General features: G+C 51.9%; 1 protein-coding gene across 3 annotated transcripts; it reads left to right on the top strand.

Moving 5' to 3' along the window:
- The first annotated feature begins 1,310 nt into the window (after nucleotides 1–1,310).
- On the top strand, nucleotides 1,311–10,817 carry Ptges2 (prostaglandin E synthase 2). Of its 3 annotated transcripts, none has more exons than XM_052724072.1 (7): nucleotides 1,311–4,322; nucleotides 5,266–5,463; nucleotides 8,266–8,324; nucleotides 8,604–8,753; nucleotides 9,095–9,295; nucleotides 9,662–9,779; nucleotides 10,263–10,817. In XM_052724072.1, exons 1-7 carry the CDS (start codon nucleotides 4,047–4,049, stop codon nucleotides 10,389–10,391), a joined length of 1,131 nt encoding a protein of 376 aa, XP_052580032.1. In that variant the 5' UTR covers nucleotides 1,311–4,046; the 3' UTR covers nucleotides 10,392–10,817. The 3 variants fall into 3 exon arrangements, with proteins under 3 accessions (XP_052580032.1, XP_052580033.1, XP_052580034.1); XM_052724073.1 differs by having other exon boundaries at nucleotides 4,239–4,322; nucleotides 5,424–5,463; XM_052724074.1 differs by lacking the exons at nucleotides 1,311–4,322; nucleotides 5,266–5,463 and adding an exon at nucleotides 5,815–5,995.
- Nucleotides 10,818–19,727: the final 8,910 nt, after the last annotated feature.

Below are 19,727 nucleotides of genomic sequence, written 5' to 3'. Positions count from 1 at the left end.
CTGCTCAGGCCACACACAGGCGCTCTGTCTTAGGTTGGTGAGCGCCCCCCAGGTATTACCCATCTCTGAATACTCATTATCATACAGGCTCAATCGTGTGTGAGTCACAGAGTTAACTGCTGCCAAAGATCTCAATGTGGCACTGGGCTTGCAATCTGTGTGTTCAACACAGAAAAGACCAACAGAAGTCCCAACCCACCCATAGCCAGGAGGCTAAAGGAAACTGAGCCATTCCCTTCCTTAACGAGCCTTACTGCAAATTGGAGTCCTTGTAAGATGGTATCCCAAAAACAAATGGAATTTGAGTTTATAAATTTATAATTTTCAAAGCCAATCCCAATGTATATAACTATTGAGTCAAATTTATCATGCCCAATAGAATGAAAGATTAACTAACTGTGGTAGCTACTTTTGCTGCCAGGGTCTCCACTGTGCTAGCTGTAGTAAGCAATTATGAAATGTTAATCCCAGAAACAGTAGGAGTGGTGGCCGCCACTGCTATAACAGCAACAACGGCAGCAGCAATGTCAAATTCTCTTCTGGAGCGTGTGGGCATCCACTGGCATGGATACAACTCCAGGAACACGAACCTCCAAGGCCCATTTTTCTTGATCCCAGCACGACTTAGGCTGGCAGTTCTTCTGGAGAATCCAACCTCATGGCTACAGTTCCTAGGCTTATGTTAATGCTTGCCAAAGCTGGCCATATTGGGCTCTCAATCCCCATTGGCATCAGAAGGGGAGAGTTTTTCATTAAGGCCCAATAGGTCTCTGTCTTGTTGGGCTTCAGCAGCAGCCACAGGGCACACACAGTGCTCAGGAATCCAAAGAGGAACCTCATTGTCCTGAGGAAAGACATAAACAGAACCCCAGGCCCACACCAACACCAGATCGGGTCTCCTCCAAGTGCTAGTAGAAAGATCCTTCCATCGCTCCAGAGGGTGATTTGCAACAGGAGCCCTCCAGTGCTTATCTGCAGTGGATACTCCAGCAGAATCCATGGTAAAAAATTTTAAAATATATAAAACAAGGGAAAGAATAGAACGTGGAGAGGAATGATGAGTCCCCAGTTCCCCCTTTTTTTACTCCAGCAAAATATGTTTGTTTGGCTCCTTTTTAAACAATTCAAATTTTTCTTTTATTTTTTATTTTTTTCATTTTTCACTTTTTCAAATTAATCAATTTATCCACCTTTCTATTACCAGCTTGATACAGTATGTATTCCCATCTTAATTGTGAAATGTTTCTTTCTTTTTTTTTTTTTTTTTAGGTAGGGGCTCACTATGTAGCCTTGGCTGCCCTGGAACTATGTAGCCCAGGCTAGACCCAAATTCACAGATTCATTTGTCTCTGCCTCTTGAGTGATAATATAGCTTGGCTTCTTTCAGTCAGCCTAATTCTTTAGCAAATCAGATGTTGAGTAGGTTCTGTGTGGGAGGAATTCAGTTAAGCACTATGGAATCTTAGGGTGCTAAGCTCAGGAAGCACAAAGAGTGGGGGTGGAGAGAGTAGAGTGAGTGGCAGGACTCCTGGGCTCCTACTTGGCCACCAAGGCAGAGGCAGAAGATGAGAAAGTGGCCAGGAAGAAGGGTGGCACTTTGGCATGCCTATGTTGAGGTGGGTGGTAGGCTCTGAGCACTGATCCAAACATGGAAAAGGCAGATGCAAATCCAGGCCTGGAATCAGGACGGGGCTGGCCTGAAGCCATGGCTTCCTCATTCCTGCTACCCTAACAAGATGGCACAGATGGACGAATGGAGAGCTGGATAAATGACAAGAGATTTCTTTCAGCTCTGGAGGCTGGAAAGTTCAAGGTCAAGCTAGCCAACAGGTTTGGTGTGTGGCCAGTCCCTTACAGCGGCACCCTCCCAGTGTCCCTGCGCATGGGAAGAAGACGGAGTAGGACAGAACAGTCCAGCTTGTTCCCTGGGCCCTTTGGTAAAAGTACTAACCCACTCCTGGAAGCTGGTTAACTACCCCTAAACGACTTGATTGTTATTATGACTACACCGGTCTTGAGCTTCAGCTTATGAACTTTGGAGGGACACAGACATCCAAACCACATCTGGGATGGGTTTCACCTGACCATGAGGGAAGGGGCTGTGCTTATTTGCAGAGTCCTCGGATGAGGCACACGAGGGCCAAACATCAGCGAAAGGCCAGCGAGAAAGGGTGTAGATCGTTTGGGGCCTAGAGGAGGACAGGAAGAGGACCTCTCAGCCTAGGCCGAGGACTCCCTTTCCATACTGTGCCCTGAAATGTCATCAGTCTGGGGCTTCTAAGGCTCCATTTGGTTGAATGAGTGAGGTTCCTCAGCCTGAGGTCCTCTGGGCATAGAGCAGGGCTGTGCCCTGTGCTTCTTACAGCTTGAAGGTCTGTAGCCAGAGGTGCCACGGGTGGTATGCCAAGACGAGAACTGGACAATGAGAGGAAAAGAACTCTGCCAAGTGTCTCCACAGAGAGCGCCGACCCCGCACTGGGTTTCCTTGGCAAAGGCTGGCTCATGTTATGCTAAGATGGCACAGCTGCCCATTAGGCAAAAAGTTGGGGCCTCCCAGGAATCAGCCTCTCCCCATTCATCTCTCAGTTTATTTATTCATGATGATGATGATGATGAGGAGGAGACAGGTTCTCACTATGTAGCCTTGGCTAGCCTGAAGCTCGCTATGTAGACCAGGCAGGCTGGCCTCTTAGCGCATACCTAGCTCAGCCTCCTGAGTGCTGGGATTAAAGGCTCCCATTTAACATGAAGGCTCTCATTCCGAAACAAGTTAGAGTGTGGTGGGTGGCAGGGTTTGCAGGAGATGCCAGTCATTAACTCTTGTATCACAGGTGGGCAAACTGGGGTTCCTCAAAGTAACAAGGCAGCCTAAGGTCGTTGGTTCTCCAGCCCTCCTGCATTGGCGCTGCAAACATGTCACACCAGGACAGTAGCACCAAAGAGGCGGAGAGTGTTGGTGGTAGTGGGCAGGTTTCAGTACCTACTCTTCAATCAAACCCACCAAACTCCCCTCCAGCTTTCCTAAGTTGTCCTTCAGGGGCTAAAGAAGTCGCTGGGATGCAATATGGGCGACTATCCTCGAAGCTGCCTCGTTCTCCCCAACAGTAAAACAAAACGGGGAACTAGTTCCCTATGCAGTTTCCAGGGACTTGTTCCGGGATGCCCTTCTGTCGGGGACGACTGCCCCAGCCAGAGGCGGGGTTGGAGCCGGGGTCCCGTGCCTTTGAAGTCCATTATTCTCTTCCCAGCTAGGTATTCACAGAAAAGCAAAGCACCTTGGGCCACTTGGCCTTTCCATTTGCCTAGCCTGCTCAAGTTGCGGCTGGATATTGTGGACCCTGGCGCTTCCAGGTCCAGGAAAACGTGGAGGAAGAGGGTAGAAGCCCGGTCGGACCCGGGACCCGCCTCACAGAGCCCCGCCCTCTTTCGGCCTCGGGGCGGGGCCCTGCCGGGGCTGCCCGCGGAGAAGCCCAGCGGCGGAGATCTGGCACTCGCTTGGAACCAGCGAGCTCGGCAAAGGCCTGAGGCGTCCTGAGACCTTCACTCGGTCCCGCTCGACCCTCGGAGGCCTTCGGGTTGGCGAGCCGGCCCCTCAGCGTGGGCCATTTCCGAGGCACGTGGTTTCCAAGGCCCCCGCCGGGTTTGAGAAAAGTTTATGGTTCGGGTCACAGCAGAAGGTATACCGTTGCGGGAGGGCACCCACTGGAGACAGCATCGTACCTCCTTCGGAGCGAGCGTGGGTCGGAAGACCGGCGTTTTCCCTGAAACTCTTTCGGATAGATGCACGATGTGGCAACAGCCGACCGCAAATCACAGGTCACCACTGCACTCCTAAAAGACAGAGACGTCAAGCCGCTTCTAAAGCCCCTGGAGTGTTCACCCGCCTCTCAGACGGGCGTGCACTCCCAGGCCCGCACAGCTCCTAGTCCCTGATCGGCGTCATCGTCGCCCTCGGCAACACTCCCCGAGTCTGGTCCCTTTAAGGCACCCTAGCGCCTTGGTCGTTTTGGTTTCGCGCGCCCGCCCGCAGCGCCGGCAGAGCGACCATGGCCCGGGCGGCGCGCGTTGCTTGGATTCTGGGCTTGAGCCGGTGTGCCCTGGCGGAGGGGCCGCGCACACGACCCTGGCCGCCAATCTCGGCGCAGAGCTGGGCGGGCTTCACTAGGGCTGCGGCAGGAAGCCCGGGCCCCGCGGTCGGCAAGGGGAGCCCGCGGTTGTTGGGGGCGGCGGCGCTGGCCCTGGGCGGCGCGCTGGGGCTGTACCACACCGTGCGGTGGCACCTGCGCGCCCAGGACCTCCGCGCCGAGCGCTCGGCTGCGCAGGTAACGCTTGGTTGGCACGGGCTGCAGACGGGGAGGGGGATCAGCCCCGAACTCAGGACTTTTAAGAAGCCGCGGGGTCAGGAGTGGCCTCTTTCGCCCGCTCGTGACCTTGGGCGAGTGTCTTGGCCGTAGGAGTCCGAGGACGTTGGTGCTGATGCCTATGATCTAGAGCTGTGTGTGTGTCTCGTGTCGTGGTCTGTACTGTGCTTTGAGGGCGTGCGCGGTGCCGCAGGTAGTCTTTCTGGAATGAGTGAGCCTGACTCTAGACCTAGAACTGGAGGTGTGCCTCAGCCTACGGTGGCTCGGCCGCCCTGTGGAGAGCTCATGAGCTGCATAGTCTCCACCCTGCCTTCCAAATGCATGGCCTTTTCCTGGATGCAGGATCTGGAAAGAGAATGAAGTCCTTGTGGCTCGCTGGTCTCTTCCCTGTCCTCCCGATTTCCATTTGAAAATCGAGGGGAGTGGGCTGCAACTGGAGCAAGCACGCCTGAAGGCTTTACTGCAGGGAGCCGCATTCAGCTTCGCTCCACTTTTGGAGATCCGAAGTAGACCTCACCTCTGGCCAACGCTACCTAGCTGCTTGGTCAGCTCTGCCGCTTACCTAGAGAGGACTGGAGGAATGGGGGTGAACCTTAAGGACTAATGACGCTTGGAGGGAGGCACACCCTGGGATTGTGTAGTGTCCCCTTTGGGACAGGAGGAAGATTAATGCCTCCACAGATGCTAAGTCCTGCCTGTGGTGTACCAGCTGGGCACTTGCAGCTGGGCACACACTCCCTGAGCTCCTTGCCCCCCTTGAGTTCTGTCCATTCTCTCTGCTTTTCCTCATTCTTGCATTTTCAGGGTCCCCTTAGAAGGTGACTTCGTGGAGAAAGGTTTGCTTGGAGGGCGGGGGATGGAGCTCTGGACTGCAGGGGTTACCAGTCTTTTTTCTCTTCCCCAGCTGTCCCCATCCAGCCACCTGCAGCTGACCCTGTACCAGTACAAGACATGTCCCTTCTGCAGCAAAGTCCGTGCCTTCCTCGACTTCCACTCCCTGCCCTATCAGGTAGTGGAGGTGAATCCTGTCAGAAGGACTGAGATCAAATTCTCCTCCTACAGGAAGGTGCCCATCCTGGTGGCCCAGGAAGGAGACAGCTTGGTGAGCCTTGGGGATCCCATGCCTCATTTCTGTCCCAGGCTGTCTAGGAGTCCCCCTAAATCTAAAAGAACTTGTGACTCCCTGGATCTCCATTGAGAGTAGGGAGAAGATATCAAGGCTGCTCTGATGGATTCCTGAGCCCGTGATGCTAGTGTGGGCAACACAGGAGGATGTATCACAACAAAACTGAAGTGAATGTGGAGCCCTTTCTTCCCTCATTAGCCAAGTCTGCAGGGTGGGGATGCACTTACAGAGGAACAGGCTGGGTTTGCAGCTGGGGTGGTCTGGGTCTGAGGTGTGGCTCTTCTGCTCATTGGCTGTCTTAGTCAGGGTTTGTTTCTATTGCTGCAGTGAAACACCATGACCAAAAAGCTAGTTGGGGAGTGTCATGCCCAGATCGTGGGGTCCCCCAAAAGACCACCATGGAGACTGAATCCCGCATGTAAGAGCAAAGAGCCTTTATTTCAAGCTCTGGAGCTTGGTCCCTCTGTCTGTCTGACACAGCGGTGAGAGCAGAGAGCCCTGAGCTCAGGTGGGGCATAGTTTTTATCATAGCAGAGGTTGGGGTGAGGGGATTCCCAGGGTCCAGGACCCTGATTGGCTGACAATTGTCTAGGGGTATCTGTAAAACAAAAAACAGGTACGTGCTAGACTCAAGGACATCTGGCCACCTTATCTAATGGTTGGAATGTTTGGGATGTCAGGTACTTCTTCACCCCTGGGTGGATCCCTGGGTGGTATCAGCTTAAGGCTTTTCCTGGATCTGGGTGTTGCCTGCCAGTAAGCCTGTCACAGAAGCTGTGTCTAGGCCCCTAAGCCTGTCATGGCAGCTGTGTGGTCAAACAATTTTGGGGCCCCTCCACAAGGAGGAAAGGGTTTATTTCACTCACAGTTCCATATTATCAAAAGCAGTGAGGGCAGGAACCTGGAGGCAGGAGCTGATGCAGAGGCCATGGAGGGGAGCTGCTTACTGGCCTGCTCCTCATGGCTTGCTCAGCCTGCTTTCTTATAAAACCCAGGACCACCAGGCAGTGGTGGCACATGTCTTTAATCCCAGCACTCGGGAGGCAGAGGCAGGCAGATCTCTGTGAGTTCGAGGCCATCCTGGTCTACAAAGTGAGTTCCAGGACAGACTCCAAAGCTACACAGAGAAAAACCTTGTCTCAAAAAACCAAAAAAAAAAAAAAAAACCAGGACCACCAGCCCAGGGATGGCATCATCCACAATGGGCAGGGCCCTCCCCCATCAATCACTAATTAAGAAGATGCCTTACAGCTGGATCTTATGGAGCCATTTTCTCAATTGAGGTTCCCCCTTTCAGATAACTGAAATGTATGTATGTATCCAGTTGACATAAGACTAGCCAGCACACTCGCCTGTGACTTCATGACTTTGACCTCTGTGGGCTGGCCTTTTTTGTTTTGGATAGCATCTTGTTATGTAGCCTGAGTTGTCCTAGAACTCAGTATCCTTCTGTCCCTTGAGTGCTAGGATTATAGACATTCCACCGTGCTCAGATGTGGGGTTTGTTCATTTGTACAGTTGGTTTCGGGGCAGGGTCTCACTGTGTAGCCCTGGATGTCCTGGAACTAGCTGTGTAGACCACAGTGGTCATAAACTCACAGAGATCCACCTGCCTCTGCCTCCCTGGTGCTGGAATCAAAGGCATGCGTCACTGTGGCCGGTTTGTTTATGTATTAGAGTTTTTACTTAGGGTGGCTGAGATGGCTTTGGGTAACGGTGTTTACTGCCAACCCTGACTCAGGAGAGAACAATTTCTGCAAGCTGTGTCACTCACAAAGGAAATAAAATGGAATTTGAAACATAAAAAAGGCAGCTGGGCGCGGTTGCACATTAGAGAGCAGAGGCTGGCGGATCTCTGAGTTCAAGGCCATCCTGGTCTACACAAGTTCTAGGACAACCACAACCAGGGCTGCTACACAGAGGAAAAAAAAAGGAAAGAAAGAAAGACAACAGAAGCCTGTGGCAGGCATGGTAGTGCATACCTTTTACTCTGCATCTTGGGAGGCAGAAGTAGCCAGATCTCTGTAATGTAAGTTCAGGCTAGCCTGGGCTATGTAATAAGACCTTATCCCCACCCCCCATTTTTTTAATTTAAATTACATTTTTTATTTACTTATTTAGTGTGTGCGCGCAGGTGTGCATGGCACCATAGTTCAAGAGAGGTTTGTTTGTTTGTTTGTTTTCTTGAGACAGAGTGTTATTCTGTAGCCCTGGCTGGCCTAGAACTAGCCATCTTTCCATGTGGAGGGATTACAGATGTAAACTACCATGTGAGGCTTGGGGCTGGCTTCTCAATTAGTCCACAGCAGCCCAGGCCCTGGCCTGTATGGACAGGAAGGATAAAGTCCTGGCTCTGGGCTTGGTATCCTGTATGAAGCCTCTGTGTCCTGCTCTGCCCTTAGTGCCAAGAGGCCAAGTGAGTCGTGGGTTAGGGTCAAATGCCAAGGCTCTCCCAGTCATATGTCCCCAGTAGCCATACTTGGTCACCCTTACTCAGAAAGAGGGCACAGGGTGGGGAGCAGTGAGCTCGGGGCATTGGGGTGAGCAGTGATGGATCAGCAGTGCCCCGCTTTGAGGACCAGATACTTCAGGTGCTGCCATTGTAATGTTGTTTGGTTGGCTTTGACGCTGCTGTTGTTTAAGGGGCCTGATCCTGCCAACTGCCAGCCAGAGCCTCTGGGGCAAGGGGTGTGGCTCAGTTCCACAGAGCTTGTCCCTCCTGCCGAGGCCCTGGGTTCCATCCCCAGCAACACAAGACGGTTGTTTCTTCTCTTCCAGCAACAGCTGAATGACTCCTCAGTCATCATCAGCGCCCTCAAGACCTACCTGGTTTCAGGGTAAGTTGCTCCTGGGAGGCCCAGCAGGGCCTTGTCTAAGAGTGGGGCTGCTATACATGTTTCTAGAAGAGACCAAGGGTACCCTCCTCGAGGCCTGCCTTCCTCCTTCTGTCTGTTTCTCATCTCTAACCCAATCCCTTTTGCTGCAAGTGAGGCTGATCATGGCTCCAGCCCAGGGCTGGGTCCCTGAGTGGCTGAGTCAGGCTGGGATGGTCTGGGTTGGTAGGCCAAGGGGGTAGGAGGACAGAGTCAGGCTGAAGCTCTAGCCTTCCCCTGAAGGCAGCCCCTGGAAGAGGTCATCACCTATTACCCACCCATGAAGGCCATGAATGACCAGGGCAAGGAGGTGACCGAGTTCTGCAACAAGTACTGGCTCATGCTGGATGAGAAGGAGGCCCAGCAGATGTATGGCGGGAAGGAAGCCAGGACGTGAGTGGAGCTGTGGCTGCGGGACGGGTGGGGTGGTAATAAGGACCAGGTTAAGCTGCATGCTCTGGTGCAGTGGGTTCTCAGCCTGTGGGTAGTGAGCCCTTTGGGGCTCAAACATCCTGCATATCAGATATTTATATTATGATTTGTAATAGTAGCAAAACTACAGATATGAAGTAGCAATGAAATAATTTATGGTTGGGTCAGCACAACATGAGAACTGTATTAAAGGGGCATAGCGTTAGGAAGATTGAGAACCACTGCTCTGGGGGAGTCTTGTGAGAGACTGAGTGGTGGGGCAGAGCCCTGGCTCAGGGGTCCTCGATGTCCTGTATCTGCAGGGAGGAGATGAAGTGGCGGCAATGGGCAGATGACTGGCTGGTGCATCTCATCTCCCCCAATGTGTACCGAACACCTGCGGAGGCCCTGGCTTCCTTCGACTACATTGTCCGTGAGGGAAAGTTTGGGGTTGTGGAGGCCACCATGGCCAAGTATGTGGGTGCAGCTGCCATGTACCTCATCAGCAAGCGCCTCAAAAGCAGGTGATGGCTTATGCAAGTATATGCACATGTGGGATCGGGGGTCAGCTGTTCCACAGTCTGGGCATCAAACCCTTCAGGAGGAAAGGGAAACAGGCCTAGAGAAGACGAGCCAGTCCTGGGACCCAGCACTTCTGATCAGTTCCTATCTCAGGCTTTGGGGTCAGAAGTCATGGCCCTGTCCTGTGCCCTCTACTTCTGCCTCCTTGTCAGGGTCACTCACTGGGGGCAGGTGCTCAGTGATGTAGGTACCATCCCCTCACCCACTGGCTACCCCAGTCACCCAGCCTTTCTGTTTTATGCAGAGGAAGCTGTGTTCCCGTGGGCTGGGGAAGGAGTTCCCTGACCCACCTTCCTGACTATCCCCAGGCACCACCTGCAGGATGACGTACGTGCAGACCTCTATGAGGCAGCCAACAAGTGGGTGACAGCCGTGGGCACGGACCGGCCGTTCATGGGGGGTCAGAAGCCTAACCTTGCTGACCTGGTGGGTATGATGGTGGTAGATGGAGTGGCCTGCCTTTGGGGAGGGACAGCACAGGCGAGGCATACCCTCTACAGCTCCCGGCTCCCCAGAGGGACTGTGTTCTTCCCTGAGTGTGTTGCCAGAGAGAAAACAAACGGAGTTTTCATGGTTCTTGTACCTGAAAGGCTCGGGGGGGGGGGGGGGGCAGGGGGGATTTCAGGCTGGGCCGGATACAGGGGCCTGAATGGCAGTGGCATGGCCTCAGCCCTCCCTCTGATTCCTGACTCGGTTGTGGCGTGCATGGGCTCCAGGCTTCTACCTGGCCATCTCACTGCCCTGGCTTTCAGCCCTGGCCTGGGGCAGCCCTGTAACCAGGTAGCCTGGGTCTGACCAGGTGCTGAGATCTCCGATCCTCCACAGCTGGCAGCAAACAGGCTGCTGCTCCGTCTGAGGCCTCGGTGCCCGAGGGCCCCAGTGCAGTGGCTGTTCTTGATCCTTCCCTAGGCAGTGTATGGTGTGCTGCGAGTGATGGAGGGTCTGGAGGCTTTTGATGACCTGATGCGACACTCACGAATCCAGCCTTGGTACCTACGGATGGAGCAGGCCATTGAGGAAGCCCCCTCAGTGCACTGAGCCGCAGAGGCTAGCTACTGAGGGGCTAAGACCTCCTGACCAGCCAGTCCCTGGCCGTGCTGGTAGGGGCCAGAGTCATTTTGTCTTTGGTCCACCCAGCCCCCTGGCCCTCTACTGGACATTTCTAGGGACCTTGACACTGGGGACAAGGCCCAGGCTCACAGCTATTCTGAGGTCAGGGGTCACAGAGGACAACCCTCCAACCCCAGTTCTAGAAGCCTGCTCTCCCAACGGGGATTCCTTTTCAACTCTCCCCGGGCTCAGTGGCTCCTTGTTGGCAAGAATCAGACTGGCTCCCACCCTGGACAAGGGGAGGGCAGTCTGCATTAGGGAAGGCCCTGTCCCCATGTCTCCTGGTTCCAGCTCTTCCCAGGTACTCCTGGGACTCTTGTATTTGCAATAAAGGAGAGGTCTGCTGCTCCCCTCTGGCGGCCACTGTTCTGAGGTCTGTCTGTGTGGGAGGGGCTGCAGGGGCTGTCAATCAAGGAAGCCAGGGCAGGCTGCATTAACCCCGGTGCTTCTGCTGTGCAACTGGTACCCACTGAATGTCACCAGAATCTTGGACATGGGGATTAGCCTGGTTATGACCCTCACTGACCATGGAGCTTCGGGCAGTGACACTCCAAGCCTCCATCTATTAAACTGATTGATAGTCCTACTTCTGAGAAAGCTGTGGGGAAATTGGGTATGGTAGTACACAGCCGTAATCCCAGCAAACAGAAGGCTGAGGAAGGAGTACCAAGAGTTTAGATTGGGCTCCATGGGGAGAGCCTGTCTCCAGGAAAAGAAAGAACAGGTGTGGAGATGGAGCTCAGTGGGTACAGTGAGATGGAGCTTACTCAACACATACAAAGCCCTGGGTTCCATCTCTTTTGTCACATAGGCAGGGTGTGGGACCCGGCAGGAGACATGAAGATCAGTTCAAAGTCACCTTCATATACAGTGAGCTTGAGGCCAGCCTGGATTATATGAGATGACCTCAAAACAAAAACAAAACCCAACAAAGTTGCCATGGGGTGGGGAGATGGGTGCAGGTCAAGTGCACATCAGGACACGTGGCTAGGACAGTCTAGGCTCTCGTTTGTTTTTTAATGTGTATGAATGTTTGCTTGCCTGTTTGCACCATGTGTATGCCTAGTGCCTGCAGAGGCCAGAAGGGCATTGGAGCCCCTGGGACTGAAGCTACAGATGTTGTGAGCCACCTAGCGTGGGTGCTGGGAACCTGGGTCCTCTGGAAAAACAGCCACTGGAGTCATCTGTAGCCCCCCAATCCATGCTCTTTTTTTTTTTTTTTTTTTTAGTGTTTGCAAACATCTTTATTTCCCTCCATGCTAATCCATCCAGCTTCCTATTTTTTTCTCTATTATTAGCTTGATACAGTATAAATTCTTACCCTAATAGTGAAATGTTTCACTGAGGCTTGCCCAGTAATTGAGTAAAACCAAAACTTAATTAAAGCCACAGTCATCCTAGGGTCCCCCCTGCTATGTAGCCTCCCTGGATCTGTGGGTTACAGTCTGATTGTTCTTTGCTTTATATCTAGTATCCAGTTATGAGTGAGTACATACCATGTTTGTCCTTCTGGGTCTGGGTTACCTCACTCAGGATGATATTTTCTAGTTCCATCCATTTGCCTGCAAATTTCATGCTGTCATTGTTTTTCTCTGCTGAGTAGTACTCCATTGTGTATATGTACCACATTTTCTTAATCCATTCTTCAGTTGACGGGCATCTAGGTTGTTTCCAGGTTCTGGCTATTATGAATAGTGCTGCTATGAACATAGTTGAGCATGTATCTTTGTGGTATGATGGAGCATTCCTTGGGTATATGCCCAAGAGTGGTATGGCCCAATACATGCTCTTAATATCATGTAAGTCCATGAGGTGTGGGGCACTGGCCCATACAGGCCATTCTGCCTCTGTGCCCTCCAGCCCTGGAACTCTGTCCTTGTTAATATGTGCATACTGCTCCTCTATGCAGGGCACCTGTTCAGATATACCATGGCTCACTTACTAGCACTTGCCCTTTGGGGTAACAGATGTCAGCGTTGGGGGCTGTGGGAAGAAGTGAGGACTTGGGCTTGAGGCAGTGTGCCTGGCACAAGATGACATGGAAGTCATCTCCGGATGTGGTGGAGGCCCGAGAGCCACAGCTGCTTCCCGGTATTGGTCACACCTGACGTCTGAGGAACCTTGATCCAGAATAGGCAATGATGCTATGGGTGACAGGAATGTGACAGTCCTTCATCTCTCTGTCCTCTATCTTTCCACTGCTGCACCTTTCTCCATCCTCCACCCCATCTGTGCCTTCATCCCTCCATCCCCTTATTCCTGTATCCCTCTTATCTCTTCATGCCTTCACCTCTCCATCCCTGCATCTACTTCTCTGTGCCTTCATCTATCCATCCCTGCATCCCTGCTTCCAGCCTCCATGTTCCCTTCTCAAGACTGTCCACTGTTGGTCCTTGGTACCTCCCAAAGAGGCTGACTCACTTCTCTCAGTCCCTGTACCCCCAAAGGAAGCTGCTGATATTGATCTACCCATATTGTGGTGAAATGTCCACCTTCTCTCTAGGACACCATAGCCTGGAGATTCCCTGTAGCTTGTGCTCTTGCTGGTCCTGTCCTTGTGTCTAGCCTTAGCGCCCCCTTGAGGTCATCTGACTTAGGAGGTGTAACAGACAGGTTGTGTCTCAGCAGTCAGACAGACCCTCTCTCTCCTTCACAGACATGAAGTTTTCTTCTGTCTGCATTCCACAGAAAGGAGTAGGCCTGGCAGAGGCGTCAGGGACTCAGGGGAGGGATCCTGAGGGTTTTTCCCAGGGGTTGCTGTAGGTAGGGAGAAGCCTGCACTGATTCAGCAGGTGATGAGAACTCCAAGGACTGTGCTAGCCAGACTGGCTTCCTGTGACTGCCCTGGAGAATGACTGAAGTGGCCACAAATGCCACCTAGGCCCAGCTTCTTTCTTCCTAGAATACTTCTTTCAGTGTGCTTCCCACAGAGAGCGTCCAAAGCCTACAGCAATGCTTCCTTCGACACCAGGAGGCACTAGAACCTCCAAAGCCTACAGCAACGCTTGCCAATGCCACCTGGAGGCACTAGAGAGCCTCCAAAGCCTGCAAGAGATGGAAACAGCATGGGGCTGCCACGTTGTGGCGGATTCTGGGTTTAGCAGAGTGGTCTTCATTGTCCAAATAGCCCATCTGAGCTTTAGCATTTAAGAGTCTGGAGATGAGTGAGTAGGAAAAAAATCACAGCCAGGCGGCAGTGGCGCACGCCTTTAATCCCAGCACTCGGGAGGCAGAGCCTGGCAGATCTCTGTGAGTTCGAGTCCAGCCTGGTCTACAGAGTGAGATCCAGGACAGGCACCAAAACTACACGGAGAAACCCTGTCTCGAAAAACAAAAAAAAACAAAAAAAAAACAAAAAATCACATTTCATGGGGGCTCAGACCTAACCCAAGAACCACTGCCTGGCCTTTGTCATGTTCAGGTCACACTAATTCTCCTGTGGTCTGTTTTTGAGATAGGTCTCTGTAGCTCAGGCTGGGCTGGAACCTGACCTCGAACTTGTGACCTCCTGCGTGTTGGGATTACAGATGTGCACCATGTTGACCAGCTTCACCTATGGTCTTGGCAGAGGGAGAGGCTGGAGTTTGGGCCCTTGTCCACTCTTGGCTATGGCCTAGGGCAAGCCTCATCCCTCCTGTGAACTGGCATCAGTGACCATCTATGGGGTTGGTGAGGTTGGGATCCAGAGGTGTTTGTAAGATAGTACAGGCTTGGGGTGATGTGCGTAATCTGTGAGGCCAGCTGTCTACCTCAGTGACATCCCTATGACTCCCACTCTTGAGTCAAGGACACTAGGAAGTAGGACTGGAGAACCCTGAGACCAAGATGTCTTCTCCATTGTAACTAGGGAGGAAGCCCACAGGGAGGATTCTAGGTTTTTTTTTCTTTTGTTTGTTAAATTTCCATTTTAAAATGTTTTGAAAAATTATTTTAAAGTATTGTGCATGTGTGCATGTACATATGTGTGTGCATGCACATGAGGAGGCAAGAAGCATCCATTGCCCCTGGAGCTGGAATTAGAGGCCTTTGTGAGCTGCTGAGAACAGAATCTGGGTCTTCTGCAAGAGCAATTTTGTCTTCTTCATCACTGAGCCGTCTCCCCCACCCATTACATTCTCTTTGGGATTAGGTGAACAATGAATGCTTATTCTCCATAGAACTATTCTAGGTTAAAGCTGTTCTTTCTCACTAGTTCCAACTATTGCCTGAGTTTCCAGTGTGCCACATTCCTTGGGCATCGTTTCTGCTGTATTTAACTAATAGGAAGGATTTTGACCAGTGAGGGTGTTTGATGGTACTGGAGAATGAATACCTTTTTGCTTTTTGAGACACGGTCTGTCTGTATTCCAGGCAACTCTAGAGCTCAATGTATCGTTCAGCGGAACTCAGACCCTTGCTGACTCTGCTGTCACAGCCAGGGAACTGTGTGTGGAGTAGGGAGCAGTGCGACCAGCTGACTCAAAGCTCTCCATCCCCAGAACCTGTTGCACTTGATGTGGTAAAGGGATCAAACTGCTGATTTTGAGATGGGAAGATTGTCTAGGCAGGCACTAAAAGCAATCAAGAGAGGCAAACAGAAAGCCAGGTGGGGTGCCACAAGCCTGTGATCCAGAATACCAGAACGTATAGGCAGAAGATCAGGAGTTCAAGGTCATCCTCTTCCTCCTCTACAAGGTGAGTTTGAGGCCAGCCTGGGCTACATTAAAAAAATACAGCAAACAGAGGGAGATATGATCAGAGTCAGGATGTGCCTCTGTGGAAGCATGGCAGCTGGAGGAGTCAGAAAGGGTCACAAGACAAGGACTGCAGAAGCTTCCAGAAGCTAGGAAACTATCCCGAAGCCTGCAGGAGGAACCAGACCTGCTGACACCTTGACTCCAGTCAGTGGAACTGACTTTGGACTTCAGGCCTCCAGAAACTGGCATGTTCTGAGTCACTGAGTGTGTGGTTTCTGGTAACAGCGATCCTGAGACGCTAACAGATGCCACGCGTTGAAGGTAGTCAGGAAAGAGAAATGAGTCTTTTGCTTGGAACACGGACAAGTCCAAGGTCTCCTGTGTCCCCATCTGTAAAGTTAGGGAGAGCCAGGTACCCCATGGGCTGATGAGATCAGCTTCCTCCCCCATTAGCCTCTCTAGGCCCATAGGGTGGGTTCACAGTGACAGAAAAGGACAAAGAGAGTTCATTCACTGGGCTGCTCTCCTGGCTGGCCCGGGGTTGGTGGCCCCGCAGAACCTGGAAGATCACCAGCTGTCTCTGGTTTCAAACTTACTTCTGCTCCACTTCCTGAAGTTCTTTCCATAGAGCCCAGACCAACTGTGGCCACACTGGGCTGGCTGGCCCGTAGGTGCAAGGACCAAGGTCCACCTGGGCAGTTGGGCCCAGCATGACGGCTCCTCCTCCCCTCCACCTTTCCCCTACATTCCAATCCACTCAGACTGGTGAAATCTGGATTGGGGACAGCAGAACACAGGCCACTATGGTGAATAAGGCCAATTTCTCCTTTGTATGAACTGGGACATGTTCCTTCAGGGCTGTAAGAAAGGTTCCATGCCCATCTAGTGGAGAAAGGGACTTGGCAATGCAAACTTTGCCCAAGATCGTACCATGACGTGCTGATTTACCTTGTAAGCTAATTCAAAGGCCATGCAGGGGCAATAGACTCCAAACCACATGTGAGTGTTAACGGTTCTAGACTCTCTAGGCACGCACCGCAGCAGGGAACAAAGCCCCCAGCACGGAGTGGGTGGATAAGAGCCTACGGAATGAAAACAGTGAGTGACATGTGCCAGGCAACAGGCAGGGAGCAGAGGCCGGCTTACCTGGGGACCAGTCTAATTCTAAGACAGGCAGTGGAGGTCTCACAAAGGTCAAACCCAAATACACAGGACAGAGGGGCAGAGCGCTGATATTCCTAGGGATATTCCTGGTGAACACTCCTTCACAGTGCCTGAAAGCCAGTTCAGTTGCTGGTAAGGCGTCTCCTTCCAGCTGGCTTAGAGGACAAGGCTTGAACAGGTGGGAGAGCAGGCTGGGGAGCTAAGTCAAACAGCCAGGACCCAAAGGAAGGAAATTATTCACCTGTTGCCCTAGTAACGAATTCCTGAAATAAGTAGTGTATTGATGTCCTAGTCAATTCCCAGAACCTTGGATGGCAAAACCCACAGATATTAATTCTCACACAGATGTAGATGTGGGTGGAGCCAGCTCCCAGTCTCCAATGGTGGCTGCCAGCAGGGTCCTTGGTGTTTCTTAGCTTGCAGACATAGCCCCCTAACCTCTGCTTCTTCATGTAGAGTTGAGTGTCTCTGTCCCAACGACTGCCCCCTCTTTATAGAGTATCAAGGCCATCCAGATGGCTTAGCAGTAAAGGTGCTTGCCATTAATCCTGAGGACCTAAATTTAACCCCTAGGGCCTGCATGATGAAAGGACAGAACAGGCTCCCACAAGCTGTCCTTTGACCTCCCACACGCGGACACACACACACACACACACACACACACACACACACACACACACAATAAATACGTAATGAAATTTAAATCAGGTCTATATGTATCCTGGCTTACCGTGAACTTGACCTCTCAAATGCTGGGATTACACCATGCCACTTTTTATTCTTGTAAGGATAATCACTAATCACTAGGGCCCCCTCCTAATCTAGACTAGGCTCGACACACTGGGAACCACCACAGAGGACAGAAGGCAAAGGAGCTCCAGAGCCCTTGGCTTGCTGAAGCTGAGGCAGCTTGAGCCCCTGAAGTCCTTCTGACAAGATGAGGAGCTAGGGACCAGACTGTTAACCCACCTGCGGCAAGCCATAACATCTGTTCCTCCCTTCCTTCCCAAGCAGCTGGGCCTGCTGTTGGGAAATGCTAGCTCCCTTCTAAAGAGCCCAAGTCCCATTAAACTCTTGCTTGAATTCCCCCAATACCTGACTGACTTGTTTCTATGGTCTCCAAACTGCAGTGCCAACTTCACCCTAAGATTCCGTCTGCAGAGATTCTATTCCTAAATAAGGTGATGTTCTGAGGTTCTTGGTGGACACAAAGTTATAGGCCACTCTGTACAGGTGGTTCATCCCAGTTCCACGCCTGGGCACACCCCACAGCATGTGTGTGCCAGAGCCCCTCTGCTGTTTCCTGCCATCTCCACAGTAACCTGGCCTGGCCACTGAGTGCCCAGGAAGACCCTGCACCAGAGACTGCAAAGGTTTTCCCTGCCACAAGGCCGCAGCCTCTCCTAGAGACAGAACACAAACCATGCCCATCAGGGGACATTCAGGTGCTGGAGGCTGAGCAGAGAGCCCCAGGCCTGTCTGTGTGTGGGCTGGAGCCCTGTGCAGCTAGCTGGGCTGCAGGGACCAGGAAGGGAGGGTCCAGCTAGGTTTTATGGGGACGGAAGCTGACTATTTCAGAGGCTTTTGTTAAGGAAAAAGAAAACTGGAGGCATAAGTTTACAATCCCAGCAGTTGGAAGCTGGAGGAAGGAGGATGGACTCTGAGTTCAAGGTCAGCTCTGTGCTATGTAGCAAGACTGTCTCAAACAAAACAAAAGAAATAAAAATATCACACACACACACACCAAACTAGGCACTACTCCAACACAGGGACCCTTGGAGTCAAGACACTTTATGTGTCTCCTCTCTAGCACTGAGGCCCAGCACCAGCTGAGCCAGGGAACACAGAAGACAAGTTTCATGGCTTCTTGGGACCCTGCCTGTGGGGTCAGTGATCTTAACCAAAGAGCCATCTCGAGTCTCTTATTTTTGGTTTTTCAAGACAGGGTTTCTCTGTGCAGCCCTGGCTGTCCTGAAACTCAGAGATCCACCTGTCTCTGCCTCCTGAGTGCTGGGATTAAAGGTGTGAGCCACCATGCCAGCACAAGTTACGCAGGTATGTTTTCATTCAGCTGGAAGCAGGTACGTACTTGGGGATAGATCTGCCGATTCACAAGGGAAATACCGGATTCACTTCACTCTAGTACTGTTGTTAACAAAAGGTTTCCCAATGGTTACACTTGACCTTTCTTGCCCTGGAGGTATCTGCTCCAGATTCTCAGCAAACCTGGATGTGGTCCCTTCAAATGGTCATTTTAATGCTCGAGTCCATGCTGGCACCCCTCTCTTTCCTGACAACTCACACAACAGGGCCCTTTGTCATGCTTCCACCCGCTCCTGTAAAGAAAATAGATTTGTGTGGGTGCATGTGTTAACCACAGTATACATGTGAAGGTCACAGGGTAACTTCAGCACATCAGTTCTCTCCTACCACGTGGGGCTCAGGTCCTCAAGCCTGGCAGCAAGTGCCTTTCCTAATGAGCCATCTCGTCGACCTGTAGGATATCTTTTTTTTTTTTTTTTTTCTAAGATAGGGTTTCTCTCTTGCTGTCCTGTAACCAATTTGTAGACCAGGCTGGCCTTGAACTCAGAGATCCACCTGCCTCTGCCTCCTGAGTGCTGGGACTAAAGGCATGTGCCACCATGCCCAGCTGTCATTTTTAAGTAAAAAAAAAAAAAAGGATTTTTATTTACATAGCATGTTTGTGCGTGTATGCCACACGTGTGCAGGACCCACAGGAAGCCGGCCCTCTGGTGCCGGAACGTGCTCTCAGGCCCCGAGCCATCTCCCTAGGCTGTAATCACTTTCATGAATTCATTTTGCGGGTTTCTGTGTTGGTGTGCATGTGGAGGTCAGAGGACAACTTGAGGGGGTTGGTTTCCCCCACCTGTGGATGCTAGGGACCGAAATCAGGTCACTAGGCTTGATGGCTGCCCAGTTTGCCTGCTGAGTCTGCCCTCTGAGCCATTTCTGTAGTCCCTAAGTGTCATTTTTAAATTGGATCCTCATCTTGAGTTACAGGGTGTACCACACTGGTTCCTCCCAGCCTGTGGCTTGTCGCCTTGATGGGAGGTTTTGGGCGACGGGAACCAGAGTTGAAGGTTTTCGGTCTGGGAATCACTCAGGTATGTAGGTCACTCAGAAAAAATGGAGGGGAGCGGGAAGACAGACATACAGAAGAGTTTTGTCGAGAATCAAGGTGAGAGGCGATCAGGCAGCAGGGTGGCTGTGGTGAGCAGTGGGGCCCCACATGGACCTGAAGGTAGATGGTGTACTCCGATGGCCTAGCCTTGAAGGAGAGGATGGGAAGGAAGTAGGTCTTTACTTAAGTCCCTAGAAGAATGGAGCCACCCTTTGCCAGGGTAACAAAGAGGGAGAAGCAGATCTGGGAGGAAAGCCAGGACCCAGCCTTTGACATGTGACA

The sequence above is a fragment of the Peromyscus californicus genome, unplaced genomic scaffold (assembly GCF_007827085.1).
Source record: "Peromyscus californicus insignis strain IS unplaced genomic scaffold, ASM782708v3 Scaffold_7__1_contigs__length_154581171, whole genome shotgun sequence".
Classification (NCBI taxonomy): domain Eukaryota; kingdom Metazoa; phylum Chordata; class Mammalia; order Rodentia; family Cricetidae; genus Peromyscus; species Peromyscus californicus.
This window is presented reverse-complemented; position numbering and strand designations above follow the sequence as displayed.

Coding starts and splice junctions, on each gene's coding strand:
- Ptges2 (XM_052724072.1), top strand. CDS start 4,047: ATGGCCCGGGCGGCGCGCGTTGCTTGGATTCTGGGCTTGAGCCGGTGT. Junction 4,323..5,265: donor CCGAGCGCTCGGCTGCGCAG/GTAACGCTTGGT, acceptor TCTCTTCCCCAG/CTGTCCCCATCCAGCCACCT. Junction 5,464..8,265: donor CCCAGGAAGGAGACAGCTTG/GTGAGCCTTGGG, acceptor CTTCTCTTCCAG/CAACAGCTGAATGACTCCTC.